The 13,555-nt window shown below is 32.2% G+C and overlaps 2 protein-coding genes across 3 annotated transcripts; one reads left to right on the top strand and one right to left on the bottom strand.

Annotated features, from left to right (window-relative positions):
• Positions 1-515: 515 nt before the first annotated feature.
• On the top strand, positions 516-2,693 carry LOC132054411 (putative F-box protein At1g67623). The gene is made up of 3 exons (XM_059446423.1): positions 516-1,321; positions 1,397-1,577; positions 2,168-2,693. The coding sequence occupies exons 1-3, from the start codon at positions 1,146-1,148 to the stop codon at positions 2,585-2,587; spliced, it is 777 nt and encodes a 258-aa protein (XP_059302406.1). The 5' UTR covers positions 516-1,145; the 3' UTR covers positions 2,588-2,693.
• A 431-nt stretch (positions 2,694-3,124) lies between these two features.
• Positions 3,125-8,319, bottom strand: LOC132051643 (vesicle-associated protein 1-2-like). Of its 2 annotated transcripts, none has more exons than XM_059442801.1 (8): positions 8,134-8,319; positions 7,906-7,976; positions 6,860-6,941; positions 6,603-6,718; positions 6,366-6,488; positions 6,219-6,260; positions 4,875-4,952; positions 3,125-3,569 (listed from the first exon to the last, which is right to left on the bottom strand). In XM_059442801.1, the coding sequence occupies exons 1-8, from the start codon at positions 8,186-8,188 to the stop codon at positions 3,417-3,419; spliced, it is 720 nt and encodes a 239-aa protein (XP_059298784.1). In that variant the 5' UTR covers positions 8,189-8,319; the 3' UTR covers positions 3,125-3,416. The 2 variants fall into 2 exon arrangements, with proteins under 2 accessions (XP_059298784.1, XP_059298785.1); XM_059442802.1 differs by having other exon boundaries at positions 3,125-3,527; positions 8,134-8,313.
• Positions 8,320-13,555: the final 5,236 nt, after the last annotated feature.

The raw sequence follows: 13,555 nt of genomic DNA, 5'->3' as shown, positions 1-13,555 counted from the left end.
CAAGTAATCAGCAAGAACGTGAAAAGTCAAAAGTGAATAAGTAAAAGTGCACGGAGAAAATAAATGTGTCGAAGAATAAAAATTGAAGTGCATATGTGTATATATGAGAAGAGAATAAATATTCAAAGAAGAACGTGAAAAATGAACAAGTAAAAGTGCACGGAGGAAATAAATGTGTCAAAGAATTAAAATTGAAGTGCAAACGTCCATACATGAGAAGGGAATAAATATTAATATTAAGCACTATAACATATGTCCATGTGAGATAAAAAAAACTGCTGATTAAAGTGTACAAGTTATATAGCTTTTGGTACAAACATTCATTATGTGTACAATTTGTAAAGCTTTGGATACAAGTATGTATTGCTGTGTTGGTCCTTGTTTGTCCCACCCAACTCCCATTTCTATGTAGTAGATAGAGATAGTAAAGTAATATAATATAATCTAGAGGTCAAGGCATAACCTCAACCCCAATAATTTATAACACCCCAAGTGGCATAATATTGGAAAAAAGAGGTTTTTGAATCACGTCCAAGAATCAAATAAGTAATTTCAGCCTATTAAGCAAAAAAAAAAAAAAAAAAAAACGATCTTGAATATTTTGATAGGAGTTCCCTAAAAAAGAAAAAGAAAAGAAAAGAAAAGGTGATCGTTATTTGTTACTAGTTTAGTTGGGTTGTCATATGAGCCCATGAGAAACTAAAAGTTCATCATCGAATGTGGATTTACATAAAACAGCCCATGTAAGCCCAATCCATTGTTTTACTCATTACTGCAACATTTATAGTGTCCCATAATTACATGGTTTTATGCAAGTTTCTAAAAACAGACGTTCTAAAATAATTTAACAAACATTACTAAAATACCTTTAGTAAGCACTAAGAAATCACTAGTCCAAGTACACTTAGGAAAAGGAATCCATAGTACCGCAACACACTTTTCCTACTTTCACCTGAAATAAGAGAAAAAATTCTAAGTAAACTAAACAATCCCTTTTCGGTTTTACTTCTTTTTTTAATATACACCAAATCCCACTCAAAGAAGGAAATCAGAAAGAAACAGAAACTTAGCTATAAATAAACATAACTCAATTGCATTCGTTGTTTGTAGTAATTTCTTTCATTGTTGTTCCCAAGCAAACTAAGATGGTGATCAGTCGTCATGCAAGAAAAATAATGAAGAGGAGAGGAAGAAAAAATAACAAACTCATAAAAGACAACTTTTGTTCTTCCATTGAATCTCTTCCCAATGAGTTACTTACTGAAATTGTTGCAAGGGTTGCTTCTTTCTCCTTTAAGAGTTACATCAATGCCAAGCTAAGGTATATGTTTTTACATATCTCTTAATTATATTTACGAGGAGCAATTTCTTTTTTCTAACACGATTGATATTTCAGTTGCAAGGTTTTTCATGAAGTCGCAAATGAACGCTATGTATATCAGAATGCAACGCTGGTAGACTTTCCGCTATTAAATTTATGGTTGAAGCCAAAACAAGAGAAGATAAACAAAATTACTTCTTTCTTGGAGCTGTGCAGAGAATGCGGGAATACAGAAGCCTTATACAGGAAGGGCGTGGTAAGAATTAATTTTAAACTTTTCTCTAAGTTTTCAATCCTCGATTTCTGATTAATTGATGAATCAGTATATTTTTCTTCAAAGGTTTTCAAATGCGGATCAATATGCTCAATTAATTAGGCTAATGGTGAATATTAAGTCGACACACCAGGGGCATTGAAAATAAATTACTTAGAGATCGCATTCCAATTACTGCAATATAGTAATGAACATCTAATTTGGCGGCTCAATTTGGAAAGTAGCACATAACTATCTATTACATGTAATTTTCACAAAAGCAGGCTATTGTTAACGCAAAACAGGCACAATAATTAAAGAAAATTTATAGACATGTAAAATGTGTGAATTGCGCCTTTTTTGTGTGTATTATATAAAAACTTATAAAGTTATATTTAGGTATTTAGCATGCCTACTAAACTATATTTGAAATGGTAAAGGTACTCGTTAACCTTAATGAATCAATTCATTCATATTGATCTCCTTGAAAAAAACCTATTTTAAATTGTGAAGTATCTGTATTTCAGTGACGATTTTCGCATCGAGGTGTAATTAGTAATACTAATGTATTCTTAATGTGAATCTATTCTCAGATGGACTTATTCAGAAACGATAGGCCAGAACTTGCACTGGAACTTGTGAAGAGAGCAGCAAAAGGAGGCCACATTGGAGCATTCTATGTGATAGGTATAATTATGGTCTTTATGGGTGGTGACTTCAAGCGAAAAGGAGTAATATTGATTGGCAACATGAAAAAAACAAGGCCACTAAGGAAAATAACAAGAGAGTGTCGAAAGAAGTTAGTCAAAATTTTGAGAAATATTTGGGTGTTAAATCCATTAGTGTATGGAGAAAGACCCACCTGTTGCACAATTCAACATCAACGCATTCGCAAGAATGGCTGGCCTGTCGACAGTGACGATGAAGATGAAGATAAAGATATCTATTTTCGTTGTGATGCTTGCAATTGTGACGCAGAAATTGCTTACATATTTGCTGTGTTACGTAGGTAATAGTGTTAAGGTGTGATTATTTTTAAGTCGTGTCACTTTCTTCCCCTTTTTCCTTATTTCGGCTTTGTAATATTTTGACTCTACACTTTGTGCATAATTTAATTTATTGTTCGTCAAGTCTAAACTTTGTGTGTCTATTACTTCACAGTGAAGTTTCCGAACTGAGTTCATCTTGTCACCTATTAACTTTGTGAAAATAAAAACAAATCCATTACAGTAACTAAATCCAAACAAATCCATTTCATTAAAATTGTAGTGATGAAATAAACCCATCACTTTGGAGAACGAAGCTTTGAATCAACTTCACTAGTCAACATCAATAACGAAAAATCTTGGATTCAGCTTTCAACATCAATCCAAATATTTTCTTGAAATACTAGCAGTATCCATTCTAATGGAGTATCTCGTAGATCAACTTTTTAGTATTATGCTCTTTAGATCCACATAAAACAGACATTATCCTATTAGCACCACCAGTCTAGCAGTTTGAACCTTTTCAGAGTCAAAAATAGTTTGCTATTTAACTAAAACCATGCATGCTTCGAAACCAAAAAACACCTACATGATAGTTCAATACAGCCAATCCAGTGGTTTCACTTCAATGTGGTTTTCTTTCTTCTTTTCCTTCTGATTAACCTCATAAAAGCAAAGCTAGTACCACAACTATAGTTCTATCATCCTAAGACATAAAATATCCAACCAATCCGTTGGCACAATACTTAGAATTATTGAGCAATTCGGAGTCAAAAAAAATGTACAAAAGTTTTCCTAGAGCCGCACCTGCCCATGGCAACCAGAAAGAGAAAATACATCCTCAAAGCTGAGGTCATCAAACATTTCTGACAATGTACCCCAAAAGAATACCAAGCAAGCCAACCAGCAAGATGTACAAAAATGGAACTCCGGTACGGTGTTCTTGACGTCCATTCCTCAGAAGCTCCTGGAAAATAGTTTCAAATAGCATCCAAATGATAAAATCATCCTAGCCAAAATGTCAAAAGAATATACGGAAATTTTCTTTCTGCACACCTAAATTCAAACAGTTGTTATTAGCAAATCCAGATAAAGGCCCGAGTTTGCTATGAAGTGCCCAGCTGAGGCCAAATAACCAGCCTATGGCTATCACTCTAAAACTAAATAGTATACGAACTATTTGCCGCTGATTGCACAATAAAGTTTCTTAAAACCAACTTGTTCCAGATTCTGAAGATAAGATTTCTGATCTCTAACACTAGTTACCGTTTTTGCTTTTGGAATATTTTGCTCACTAGAAATGACAATACTTTTCAGAAATAATAAAAATGTCATTACAAGGGCTATGGAATTCCATTTGTTAACCAACAGCCAAACTAGTTATATGCCTAGGAAGACCATTATGGCTAGTTGGGAAAAACCTAGAAGGAACCACTATAAGCTTAACATGGACGGTTCTTCGGTTCATCATTAGGTAATCCGGGAGTTGGAGGTAGAGGAAGGGTTTTTTACTTTTTAGGGATAGCAGTGGAAATTGGGTTCTTGGATTCATGAAAGGTATTCCAAAAGCTACTAATATCATGACTGACAGTCGGGCCTTGCTCTACGGATTGAGGATCAGTGTGGAAAATAACTACATGCCGCGACAGATCAACATAGAATTCTTAGAGGTAATTAATCCACTCCTTAAGAACAATGATACTTACTCTACTATTTTGGATGAAAGCAGGTTATTGATGGTGATGCTAGGAGCACCTGAGCTGACTCACTGCTACTGGTAACAGAACGGGGTCGCGGATTTACTAGCAAAGGAAGGAGCAAAGAAGAAACTTTTTGATAACATATTTTTGTTGGAAGTTCCTCCTATGTTTGCCTACGACACCTTTTGGTTAGACATATTATAAACTCCTTTTGAAAGATCCATCCCGATTATTTCTACCAATCTGGCTGTCATATATATATGGCAGAAGACTCCATTGTCGTCTGGACCCTGTATTTTGTAATGATGCCTAACTATGTACTCCCGGTGTCCCAATTTATGTGATACACTTTCTTTTTTAGTTTGTCAAAAAAAAATATGATACATTTCTATATTTCAACATAATTTAACTTAAACTTTCCCTTTTACCCTTAATAAAATGATTTACAGCCACACAAACATCTACGGCTTATTTTAGATAGTTTCAAAAGTCTTCCTTTCTTTCTTAAACCACATGACTGGTTAAACATATCACATAAACTGGGACGGAGAGAGTATAACATATATAAAATTGTTTGTTATTCAAAAAAAGAAGAAGAAAGAAACATCAAATACCAGTTCTCTGTTGAGCTTGGAATTTTGTAGAATAATGGAATCTCGCTCTTCCATCAACCTCAATATTAGATCTCTGGCCTGCAATAATTCCAAGATCAATGTTGAGGCATTATTTGTTTCTGGTAGAAGAAACAAGCGCATACAATTTCTTATTCAACAATTCTTCTGTTTATGTTATTTCTTTTTTCTTGATTTTATGTGTTTGCAAATGTAGTAATTATCAAATTACCTCCTTCTCAGGAGAGATAATACTGAAATTTAAAGAGATATTTTAGAATTGACAATTACAAGCTAATGTTGGTTTCTTCAGCTTGTTTTACCTGTACCTATGTATGCAAACTTGAGCTAATTCCTCAGATGACTAAACAGTTTCTGAATTACAAAAATTAGTTGGTGAAAAGAACAACAATAATTTGCCTCAAACCAAGCAAGTTAGGGAAGCCGGTAAAAAGAAACAAACATAAATTTATTTTCTTCAGGCTGGTGTCACCTTTTATACAATGAATAAGAGACTTCAAATAAGAGACCCATTGATTTCAAATGAAATGCGGTTAGCATTAGTTGTTGGAAACAGAAGGCTGGATTAAGATGCTGAAATAGAAGGAAATATAGTATCCTGACTTAGTCACATTTTGAAGATGAATTACGGGGTAATGATACTGCGCTAACAGTGTTTTTTTATTTTATTTTCTTCTGATGATATATTAAGGGTTTGCAGAACATTCTTGCAAAGTCTTTCTGTAATTTCTGTTTGTTTTCCAAACTGTTTTGAATTAAATGTTTACTATAATGACCTCCATCTTTTTCTTCTTTTTTTTTTTCTTTTTTTTCTGGAAAACTGAGAAATCCCTGAGGGCCAGTGGAGCACAGTTCAGAACTCGGTGGATAATGAACCCACCCTCAACAAGGAAAATGACAGTTCAGGATCCAAATCGACTTCCTAAACGTGAAGGTTATAAAGCACCAAAATATATGGGCCTCTTCAATGTAAGGAACCAGTTGAGAAGATGGAGACAATAGAGAAACCAAATATTGGATAAATCTAACAAAACTAACCAAATTTCTTGAGTAGAAAAAGTAAAATCTGATACCAAGGTTTATAGGTCAATGAGGTTCATTAAACTTTCTAATGAATTACTGTAAGAGCCTGTGACAGATTCAAAGAGTTCACTTAAGGTGTACACAATCTTCTTCACCAATTGAGGCCATCAAGTAACTCCGATGAGTCCGGAAGGTACTAAACATTTACAGGTCAGATGACAAACATTTCTCGCAGAAGACTTATTTGTCTAATGAATTAAAAATATCCAGACACCAACGCTTTAGATGACCACCATAACATACCTTAGTGGAGTTGTCCTGAGGCTCACTCTGTCCTTGTAAATCCTGTATAAGCAACAAATAAATCATTTACAACTAATATGATATTCTAATCGATTAAATAAGATGCAGAAACATATAGCAGAAAACTAATTTAGATTGTCATTTTACAGTTTCAGAAGCTGTTGGTGAAGTTCCTTCCTCAGAATCTTCAGGGACTGGTGATGGTTTTCTTGGTGGTGAGACATAAATAACTTTTAGTTTGCATTCCTCAACATGATTTCCCTTGTTGAACTTCAGACAAAGGAAAAGAATAAGATTTGGAACGTACCAAAGTTGACTACAAAACATAAACTTCACAAAAGGCTAAAAAAAAAAAAAAAAAAAAGAATCCATAAGCTAAAATACCATGTCTGGGTTAATATCTTTCGTTGTAGACCCAGGGTTCGTAATCACACTCTGTACAAGAAACTTATCTTTGCATTGCATATCTGGAGGTAACTCCGTTTGAGGTTGCATCGTAACTAAATACAATTATCCACAAAAGTAAACAAAAAATAACATCAAATGACATCCTTATCAAAAAAACAAAAGTAAACAAAAAATAACATCAAATGACATCCATCAAATCTAAAATACCCATCAACGGAGAACTAGGAAAGCACCTGTAACATTGGACCTTGATCGCGGGAGAATGATGCCACTGTTCGGCCTGACAGTATACTTCCTGGGATTCGTTGTCTTTACCTAATAAAAGTCAACAACAGTATATAATTTAAACATTTCAATACAGTAATAAATCCTGCTAAGCCATAATTATACGTCACTAACATCTAAATGAACATTTCCTTTACTAAGGAAGATCTTCCTCCTATAACATACTCCGTCTGTCCCAATTTAAGTGTCTTACTTTCCTGTTTGGTATGTCCTAAAAAGAGTGCCTCTTTCTATATTTAATAAGTTGACTATTCAAATACCATACATGGCAAGTTTAAAACCACAAAATTCAAACGATATTTTGATACATTACACACATCTTGAATTTAAAACCACAAGATTGAAAAGTCCCCCAATATTTCTTAAACTCCATGTCCATTCAAACTAAGACACTCAAATTGGGACGGAGGGAGTAAATGATTTTTTTTTAATGTTCACTCAATTATGATTTCACTGGGTTGTTGTTGTTGTTGTTGTTGTTGTTCACTCAATTATGATTCTTTTCTCCTCTTCTAATGAAACAATAAGGTAAAACTTACCCTCAACCAGTGTTTGAGGCAAAACAAGTAATTTAACTTTAGGAATGACAAATTAAAGTGGAAACACATACTTCCTCTATCCCAATTTATGTGATACAATAGTCAAACAAGAAAATCTTTGATCGCAATTTATCAGTATGCCCTTTAAATATTTTAATTATTGCGACTTATAATACTTTTTATTATGTAGTTTCTAACTATGTAAATTATTTTTCAAAAAGCTTAAAAGATTGTATGTCCAAATTCACTGTCAAAATAAAGAAATTTGACTCTCGAAATCCAAACTGTAACACATAAATTGAGACACAGGGACTAATTAACTATAGTTAAGTGATAAGATAAGTTTTTTCATCTTAATCCTAAATTAGAGTTAGATTATTTTTAAACCCACCATTATCCTTTAAAAAAGGGCAAAATATAAAACATAAATAGAGGTTAAGTAAAAATATATATACCTTGAAAGCCACGTGATTATCGGTCTTATTGATCAGTTCAAAAGAGCTCGTAATTGGCTTCTTCAGCTCGACTTTCAAATTCAAAAAATAAAAAGACAAACAACAAATGAGAATAATCAAAACCCTAAGAGAAGGAAATTAGAACTTAATTTTGTTTTTCTAAAAAAAAAAAAAATTGAATGACAGGAGTATTAAAGGGTGTAATATAGAAGAAGAAAGTAAACTTACATCGAAATTTGAGGTCTAAAGGATCGATAATTAGAAGTTCTTCACTTGTTGTCATCGTGAAAAATAAAAGAAATATTATGGTGCTGATAATTGAAATATTTGAATTCTGAAATTACGATGATACCAAAGAGAGGAATTTCATAAGTTTGGTTTGATGAATGGAAAATAGAAATACGGAATCTTATTATTTTGACGGAATCACAGGACATGTCTTTCTGCACACACTATCAATTAATTAATTTTTTATTATATTAAATTACTCTTCCGTTTCAATTTATTTGTCTAGTTTTAACTTGGCATAACGTTTAAGAAAGTAAAGAAATTTTTGAATCTTGTATTCTTTAATTAAGGATATGTGGAGTGTATCAAAATGATCGTTAATCATGTAGTCTTAAAATGCTTTGTGAAAAGTTAAAATTAAAAAGTTGCTAAAAAAGAAAAGACACACTTTTTAAATAGCCTAATGCAAAAGTAACACAAGCAACTTGAAAGACAGGTAAGTACTTAATTATATTAAATTAAATTACTTTGCTTTAAATATATGAGACGGATGACAAGTATTTACTCAAAAGTCAGAAGGCAGGGTCTTCTCTTAAATTTTAATTTAAAGGCTAACTTCCAAAATATAGAAACAAATTTCCAATAATCTCATATTATTCGGCCAAAGATCCTACTAATAATTATAATAAAGCTAAGATTTTGGCATAATACAGTAACCAGGTAACTAGCTGGATGAATACTCAAAACATCATTTTGATCAGTACCCAAATCGAAGTATTTGAAAATGTGAAGATTTAGTATTTCTATCAAAATGGTAGATTTGCTTCCAAAGAAATTATAATTTTTTCTACATTTAATCGTCATTTATAAATTCATACTTTTAGCTCTACCTAAGTCGGTATGTATAATAATTATGGCTCGTATTTATTCTTACTATACAAAACAAGAATTTTTATGACAAATTTAGAAACTTTACGAGTTTTGATATTGCAACCATAAAGCTTACAGAAAATGTACATTTTAATAGACTCAGTTTTATCTTATTAAGCCAGTCTCTAAGCAACATTTACTACCCGCATTATACAAGTAATAAAAGATTTAGTTTAATTAAAGTTTGTTTAAATTCGTAGTCTTACTAGATATGAAAAGGAATATAGTGTATTGACGTAATTGGTTCCACGTAAATGAAGTAATTTAGAAAGAATTCATAAGTAGAGTAAGATATGATCAAGTTAAAATTTTATAGGAGCTACTATTATTTGTCGAGTTTAGATACTCATGTATTTACTAAAACATCAATCAATCATCAATCAATATCAATATATCTTATAAAGCTAAAGATGATAGACAAGGTAATGTGGCACCTCTCTACATTTCTATTGCTATTTATCCTTTTTGTCAAATTTCTGACCTTTTCCTCTTATATCTCCACAAAATATTTGATGAAAATTAACATCACTCTATCAATAAGTCTATAATTTTTCACATTCATTGCCAATTAAAAGAGAAAGACATTTAAGAAAATTAATTCTTTTCAGTTACTTGCCGCCACATTCCTTTTGGCTCTATTCTCATTATTTATCTTTTACTCCTTTTTTACAAAACATTTTTCCTTCGATTTTTTCATTCAATTTGTTTATATCTCATTTTCTACCTATTTAATATCTCAATGATGTTACCACATCAGTTATCAAAAAACTTTACCTATTGGTCTCCCTACTAAAATAAAACGTCTCTTTAGCTCCCCTATACTTCTCATGGCTTAAATTATCACTATATAATATTTTACCGATTTGTTTGGGGACAAGACTCTCCCTTCGATCAATAATATAGCAGCGGATGATGATTTGAAGTGCAAGCAAATTGTCTCATGCAAATTTAATTTGCTCCTTTTATTTTAAACATTTTGAGGTATATATTCTTGGAACGTTTTGATTTTACAGTGTAAAATTTCACCTGTTGAATAGTAACACTGTTAATTTAGCTTATGCAAACTATGCCCTTCAATTTGTCGTGGTTTTGTTGTAAACAAAGCTGCTTTAGTGTTATCTCTTTTCACTTGGTTTATCTATGTTAAAATGTATATGTACCTTTTTGTTTTGATAGTTGTCCCAAAATATAAGAAAGTCAAGCAGTTAATATAGACACCAAGCGAAAACTTTTAAGAGACACTTCTTTCAAGCAGTTTGGTATCTTTGGCAATTAGTGAGAGTCGTTCTAACTATATAAGAAATCTTTGATTTAAAATAACATAATAAGATAAATAACTTACTTTCGAAATGGATTTTTTTTGCTTATTCTATCTTTATATCGTTTTTAAAGGATCTGATTGCGATTACTCTTCTTAGCCTCTTTATACAGAGTATACATACTCTCAGTTAAGCATTATGCTATTGTCCTGACTTTTGATCTTCTATTGATTCATCATGCATGTTCCTGACTGTTGATCTCATGCAGGTTCATCCCATATTGATGACATGTAGACTTTAAATAGAGGGTTTAATGGATGAGGAGGAAAGAACAAAGTTAAGTAGAGTTTTTTTTTTTTCTTTCTTCACAAAATGAGGTGTGACATCACTTCACTACAGACTAGCACAATAGAGTTTTTGGGTAGTGAAGATTTTATTTAATATGTGAAAGGTTCGACAGAGATGTTAAGTGGTCGGCGGTAGACGAATGAGTTGTTATGGCAACGTAGTCATTTCTTTTTTAACATGACTACTATATGTTTAATTTTCTAATGTCTTGATAAGGACTAATTTATATCAATGAGATGTATATATGTAGGGGATATGAATCCAATGGTTGTTTCTCTTCCTAGCAATCTGCTTACGGCTCAATGCTTGGTAGAGCCAAATATCATACGAATTCCTATTTTGGTTTAATTTGATTTTAGATTTAATTCTGGAAAATTTAAGTTTTACAAAGTATATATCGATTAATTATAATTTTTTAGGTTTAGATAACCTTTTGAAAGGAAAATAAGAAGATAAAACTTTAATTTTTTTACAACCATAATGTGCATTACTTCTAATATTCAGATGCTAGAAAAAAGTTAATCATAAATTTAATAAGATATTCTACCACTGCGGTAAATTTACCAAGTACTAAGTCTTGTATATGCATATACACCTAGGTATAAAAGAGGTGAGGTGGCACCTCTCTTAGGCCATGCCTCTTTATGTTCTCAAATTTTTGCCTTTTTGCATTGTTCTCTTCTTTCAAAATTCACTATTAAATTGACCATATGAGTAACGTATTCAGTTACTAATTTTACTTAACCATGAGTTACAAAAATTTAAAAGGCTCTTATTACGTAATTGCAGAATTTAAAGAGATTTTGCACGTTTAAACCTTGAACATCACTAATTTAAATGAGTTGCTTTTTAAAATAAAAAATGGTATTGACACTTTTTCTTTAGGCTTTCATTATTGTTTATCGATGTAAATTGTTTATCGATGTAACTTCTTTTTAATTTCTAATTTTGACTTGACGTTTTGGTTTAGTTTTTTAAACTTTTAGTTTTATAATGTACCTTTGACATAAATTTTACTCTCAGTAGGTAGTCAGGGTTGGAGAAGGACAATGACTCATTTTTAAAACCAGCTCTTAAGAGTCGATAAACTTCTATGTTTACATTCTATTCTCAAAGAAAATTTAAAGTTACTTTTAATTTTTATAAAGATCAATCTTTTTATATTTAAGATTCAAGTATTAGGAGACATTCAAAAAAATAAGTCAAATATTCAGTAGTGAATAGGATAAAGGCGTGTTTTAAAGTCACTTTTATAAAATGAGTAAAAGGTTTGTAAATAATTCCGCTTATTGGTAAACTTTTAGACACTTGTTGTAAAATAAAATTGTGTACTAAAATTATAAAGCAACAAAAAGGCACAAAGAGAGAGAAAGGAAAAGCAAGAGAGAAAGCAAGGAGTAGTACTTTTCTATTTTCTATTTTGAATGTATTTTCATCTACACCATATGTAGCTATTTATAGGCAAAAGTAAAACTTGGGTAAAAGAGCAAGCTACAGTGATAGCCACATGGCATCCACACATGCTATCCACATTTATTCATAACACTCCCCCTTGGATGTTCATGTAAACTAAAAATTCTAGTGAAAGAAAAGTACTATACATAGTTATTTGTGATACGCCTCGCTTGCTGCCTTATTAAAAACCTTATCAGGAAAACCCAGTGGGATAAAACTTTGGTTAAGGGAAAAAGAGTGCAGCGCGTATTTACTCCCCCTGTTGAAAACACGACATAATGTCTCGAAGACGACGCATTCCAATCTTGTATATTAGCTTCTCAAATGTTGAGGTTGGTAATGCCTTAGTGAACAAATCTGCTAAGTTATCACTTGAGCGAACTTGTTGAACATCTATTTCACCCTTCTTTTGAAGATCATGAGTAAAAAAGAATTTTGGCGAAATATGTTTTGTTCTATCTCCTTTAATGTAACCTCCTCTTAGTTGAGCTATGCATGCAGCATTATCTTCGTATAATGTTGTTGGAATATTTCTCTCCAAAGGAAGGCCACATGTTTCCTGAATATGTTGAGTTATTGATCTCAACCAAACGCATTCTCGACTTGCTTCATGAATGGCTATTATCTCTGCATGATTTGAAGAAGTAGCAACCATAGTTTGTTTTGTTGAACGCCATGATATAGCTGTACCTCCACATGTAAATAAATAACCTGTCTGGGATCGACTTTTATGTGGATCGGACAAATATCCTGCATCTGCATAACCAATTAGTTGTGAATTGGATTCATTTGAATAAAACAATCCCATATCATGGTCCCTCGGAGGTATCTGAATATATGATTAATACCATTCCAATGTTTTTTTGTTGGGGAAGAACTAAATCTTGCTAATAAGCTTACAGAGAAAGCTATATCTGGTCGAGAATTATTGGCAAGATACATTAATGCCCCAATTGCACTGAGATATGGTACTTCAAAGACCAATAAGTTCTTCATCATTTTTATAAGGTCGAAATGGATCTTTATTAATAACAAGTGATCTCACAACCATTGGGGTACTCAATTGATGTGCTTTATCCATGTAAAATCTCTTTAAAATATTTGCAGTATATGTTGATTGATGGACAAATATTCCATTTGTAAAATGCTCAATTTGTATACCAAGACAGAATTTCGTTTTTCCCAGGTCTTTCATTTCAAATTTCCTTTTCAAACATTCTACTGCCTTTGGAAGCTCTTCAGGAATTCCAATAATATTCAAGTCATCAACATATACAACTATTATGACAAATTCTAATCCAGACCTTTTCATAAAGACACAGGGACAAATTGGGTCATTTTTATACCCTTTGTTATACCCCGCATTTTCAGAGCATGAGTGTGACATGTATCTCACCGTAGTAATGGAGTGTCGAAGACGTCCCATGATG

This window comes from Lycium ferocissimum, chromosome 4 (genome assembly GCF_029784015.1).
Source record: "Lycium ferocissimum isolate CSIRO_LF1 chromosome 4, AGI_CSIRO_Lferr_CH_V1, whole genome shotgun sequence".
Lineage (NCBI taxonomy): Eukaryota > Viridiplantae > Streptophyta > Magnoliopsida > Solanales > Solanaceae > Lycium > Lycium ferocissimum.
Note: the sequence above shows the minus strand (reverse complement) of the source record. Positions and strands in the feature narration are given on the sequence as shown.

Excerpts from the sequence above, each read along its gene's own strand:
- LOC132054411 (XM_059446423.1), top strand. The coding sequence starts at position 1,146 with ATGGTGATCAGTCGTCATGCAAGAAAAATAATGAAGAGGAGAGGAAGA. Across the intron at positions 1,322-1,396 it reads TACATCAATGCCAAGCTAAG|TTGCAAGGTTTTTCATGAAG; the intron begins GTATATGTTTTT and ends TTGATATTTCAG. Across the intron at positions 1,578-2,167 it reads CCTTATACAGGAAGGGCGTG|ATGGACTTATTCAGAAACGA; the intron begins GTAAGAATTAAT and ends ATCTATTCTCAG.
- LOC132051643 (XM_059442801.1), bottom strand. The coding sequence starts at position 8,188 with ATGACAACAAGTGAAGAACTTCTAATTATCGATCCTTTAGACCTCAAA. Across the intron at positions 6,261-6,365 it reads CACCAACAGCTTCTGAAACT|GATTTACAAGGACAGAGTGA; the intron begins GTAAAATGACAA and ends TTGCTTATACAG. Across the intron at positions 4,953-6,218 it reads CTCAGGACAACTCCACTAAG|GCCAGAGATCTAATATTGAG; the intron begins GTATGTTATGGT and ends GAATTATTGCAG.